The 4,438-nt window shown below is 42.2% G+C and overlaps 1 protein-coding gene across 1 annotated transcript; it reads right to left on the reverse strand.

The window, feature by feature from the left end:
- Positions 1-908: 908 nt before the first annotated feature.
- On the reverse strand, positions 909-4,132 carry LOC109784186 (isoleucine--tRNA ligase, cytoplasmic-like; the record flags this gene model as incomplete). The annotated part of the gene is made up of 8 exons (XM_073504252.1): positions 909-1,367; positions 1,802-1,924; positions 2,141-2,274; positions 3,211-3,276; positions 3,358-3,480; positions 3,725-3,792; positions 3,868-3,931; positions 4,070-4,132. Coding segments are annotated over 6 exons (408 nt in total), but the record flags the coding sequence as incomplete, so codon positions are not given.
- Positions 4,133-4,438: the final 306 nt, after the last annotated feature.

Raw genomic sequence — 4,438 nt, forward strand, 5'->3', positions numbered from 1 at the left:
GACTGTTCGTCGAGAGGCTGACAGTCCCGAGCCCACCAGGTCCATGGCCTAGGTTTTGTTGTTTAACATGGGCAGCCCATGACATGTTTCAACTTTTTTTGGATCCAGCAGGAATCAAGCGGCCTCTGGGCCTCCCAGCCTAGCTTGTCTATAACATCAGCAACCCAAGTTATGTTTGTTTTTTCAAGACGACGCACAACTCAATTCTATTTTTCTATAAGAATGCAAAACTGAACCTATGTTTTCCCTTCTATATATATAATACCCCACGTACTATTAACTCATCAAATTAAAATAATATTTTATTTCGTAAATCAAAATTTCTTACAAAATAATAATAATAATTGTTTATATATAACTTGGCACGTTAACTCCTAGTGATTTTCGTACATAAGCTTGCAAAGATTTTACTGACCAATGCAGTAATAGATGTGTTATGTGCTTATGTTTTTATAACATTTCTCCGTCCAGCCCAACATGATATTTTCACCCAGCCCAGCAAGTCTGCGAATTTCGAGAAAAATACAAATGGGCTTTAAATTCTACCATAATATATAAACGGGCTGCATACACTACTAGGAAAAGGGCTACTAGTAGCGTGGGTTTTTTTGGCTATCAGTAGCGCTGGTGCCCGCGCTACTGCTACGACGCTACAGCTAAATTTTAGCAGTAGCGCGTTTTTTACCCCACGCTACAACTACTCCTAACTACTAGTAGCGTGTCATTCTTCCCCCACGCTACTACTATTCTAAGTACTAGTAGCGTGCCATTCTTCCCCCACGCTACTACTATTATAAGTACTAGTAGCATGCCATTCTTCCCCCACGCTACTGCTAAGTAAATAGAATTTTTTAAAAAAATTACATGCAATATTCATGGATGGAAAACAAGACACATCCAAGGCAAAATAAAAGAAGGTCACAGAACCATCTTAGCACTTGCAACATTCATGGATACAATATTGAACATCTCAACTCAAAGAGATCACGAGATACCATTTATACATCACACGCACACAACCGTCACCGAAAGGTGGGTACCTTCCCTAGTGTTCCACCACCAACCTAACAAGACCACTTCTCTAGATGTATCTACCATGGCATTGAGGTCCTTCACCTTGGCAACCTCAAGACGGTGGCGTCGAGGTCCTCCGCCTCGGCAACCTCGAGATGGTGGCGTCGAGGTCCTCCACCTCGACGACCTCCAGACGGTGACGTCAAGGTCCTCCACCTCGGCGACCTCCGGCATCGCAATCACATGGAGAATCATCTGTGTGACGCGGTCGCCGGGCTTCACAGCAAAGTCCGCCTCCGAGTTGTTGAAGAGCACGACGCCCACCGAGTCGCGGTAGTCTGCGTCGATCACCTCTGCGCCCACATCGGGAAAGTGAAAACATGTGAATTTGCATTCTTGTGAGTAAGGTATTTTCTTCATTTATCAGTCTCTTTTAGTCTATTATGAATCTTCAAAACGGAAAGACACCTACTAAATGCATACCCTAGCTATATGTGTTCATGCTATCTTGTCGTTTAGGTGCATACAAGAAATTTATACTTGTGTATTTGAGCTATATATGCTTGCAATATTTGACATTTAACATTCTGTTCAACATTTATTGTTGCATGGATAGGGAAATAGACAACCAAGGACTTCAGAAAATCGATTCCCACTGCTTTTCAAAACAGGGAATAGGAGAAGTCTATTTTGAATTTTGATATTCCATGCCAACTTCAAGTATATATGCTACTATGTAATCTTTGAATGTGGATCAAAATGAGATTTCAGGCTTTGTCAACCTTACCATGATCAGTACTAAATTCTCTAGGCTGCTCAACCTTTCCTTGTAGAGAGCATTTCTTTCAGCTAGTATCTCGTCGTTAAGTTTAGGAAGAAACCTGCATACCTTCAGATGGTCATCCATATCCTGAAGAAAAAAACAGTATACATTTTCAGTGACTCACAATATATCATCAAATACTGCTCTGGTTTACTCTAAGAATAATTGCTACAAGACTCTCTACATACATACAGGCAAAGCAATTTTCACCAAGAATCAGCTAGCAGTCTAATATAATCCCCTTTCCAATTACTCGAGGAACTGATGAAAAGACAAGTTAATTAGCTGGTACAAAAATTAAACCTTTTGAGATGGACGGATGCCCTCTTCACTCAGATCTAAAGATGATGGACGGATGCACCCAACAGCTTTGTCGCGGACGGCGACGGAGGAGAAGATCTTTGCACATACCTTCAAACTCTGTCGCTATCTTCTACCTGTAAATGAAAACAGACCTTACTTATCAGAGAAGCAAATGTGAAATTGTTCAGATTAGATGTATTCAACAGAGACACTTCAATCACAGAGCTCAATATCTACTAGCTTAAATTCAAATGCTTTATTCAAGATTGAGATATCATACTGGACTCTGGCTGCACACTAACTACTCTGTGAGGTTTCCATCTAAGAAACTATCTAGAGATATAGTAAACGACTAGTCAGAATACGTAAACAACAAACAACAGCCGGTCAGCAACATGAAATCCAACTTATCTAGGCATTCATTCATAATTCAGCATCGAACTGGAAACTAGTGACAATTTGTTTCTGGTGTCATCCGTTGCTTCAGCATCGCTGCAATGTTCAGTAGTGCCTCCTACTCCTAGCGTGGGATAAATTTTTCATCCGTCAGTCGTTACTGACCCAGCAAAAAACATACAGGAAAGACTAGGGGGGTCACAACCAAGCCCTGTCTGGATCAATTACGCACCATATAATCCAGGTTCTATAATATAACACTCCCTACAATCCAGGCTCCTCCGTGTAATATATCTTGGGAGTTGGAATCAAATCTTAGTTACATATAGGAGTTATAGGTAGTACATACACGAACACCGAGACGGAGAGACTACAGGATAGGATCAAAACATAACAGCACAAACGCTGCCCAGCTGCTTATGCTCTCAGGTTGGCCAACAATACAACCTCTAGCCAACTTTGGTGTTTATTATGATGTGAAACTTAATATTTAATTAGGCCAATTACCAGAGTCTGCCAAAGAAGAAAGTATATACCTTCAGTGTACAGTAAACTATTGAGATACTTCAACAAAAAAACGTATTAACGATTTAAAGTGGTTTACTAGGATGCACAATTTAAATTGATTTGATGATGACTGATATAGGTTTTAATGGTTGAAAATCCAAGCTCACCATATCTGATGTTGCTACTGCCTTTGGAACTAGTGAATTACCAAGCACGTCCCTAATATACTGATCCTGCACACAATAATAATAGCTTTCTTAAAAAAACTTCCAGACTCTGAAACAGGAAACTTTATCTGAAACAATTCGACAGACCTGTGACTGCAAAATTTCTTCAAGTGTATTGTTGCTGTTGTCTGCAGACTCGTAGTAAACATCAATCAAGTCTGTAGGTTCAAGCTGAGCAGTCTCCCGTAATTTCTGGATTCTGTTTACAACCTGAAAATGGTTGCTCATGAATTAGGAGACCAGACTGTTGACTGTTCATCAAAACGAAACTAGTGAATTTCCAGCATGATGCGTGCCAGACAAAATTTGTGAATTTTCAGGCATCAAGAAAATGAACCTATGCATCAGCAGACACCAAACATCTTTGTAAATTACAATAGGCCAAAGACCGACACAATTGTGTGAAACACAAACCCAAGAGCACCAATCCTATACAAAGGACAAAAAAATTTACCTCTCGAGCCACTCCAGCTTCGATCAATGATTGATCGGCTCTGAGATCCAAAATGACCAACACATCGCCTATAAAAACAAGATATCGATGTTATCCATAGTAACAAAACTATATTAGAATGAAGTGACATATTTATGGCGTACCATCTCCCGCGGCATCAATTTCCTTCTCTGATACATCCACAGGACGCTTGAACCGTCGGACCACCTAAAGATACAAAGTTAAGCAGGTAAATTTCGAAGACATGGTGAAAAGTGGTGCATAGAGTTCAGTGCCAAAACTAAAGTTTAACTTCATGAGTGGTAATGATTATATTATTGATATATGATCCAGCAAAATACTGACCCAGCAAGCAAAACACACACGAAACGAGCAGCGGCCGCCTTCTGGATCCAGCAACTTTGGCAATCAGTTACTACTGTAGTTACCTAGGAAGGGTCGTCGTCGCGGCAGCGGGTGATGGACTCGCAGCCGCCGGTGTAGGGGTTGGCGGTGGTGCTGATGCGGCAGTTGTAGTAGGGCACCCCTGGCCGGGAGCACAGCATGGCATCCCCCCGCAGCGCATCATAGCTGATGTACCTCCGCTCGCCGTCAGTCGCCCACAGCAGCCGCCCGTGCGCCGCCGGTTCCGCGCCCATCTGCGCCGCCTCCACCCCCATGTCTACGTCCATGTCCAGGGTGGCGATGGTGATGGCGCCGTGGCCTCCTCTCCCC

Source organism: Aegilops tauschii, chromosome 7, assembly GCF_002575655.3.
Source record: "Aegilops tauschii subsp. strangulata cultivar AL8/78 chromosome 7, Aet v6.0, whole genome shotgun sequence".
NCBI classification, from domain to species: Eukaryota; Viridiplantae; Streptophyta; class Magnoliopsida; order Poales; family Poaceae; genus Aegilops; species Aegilops tauschii.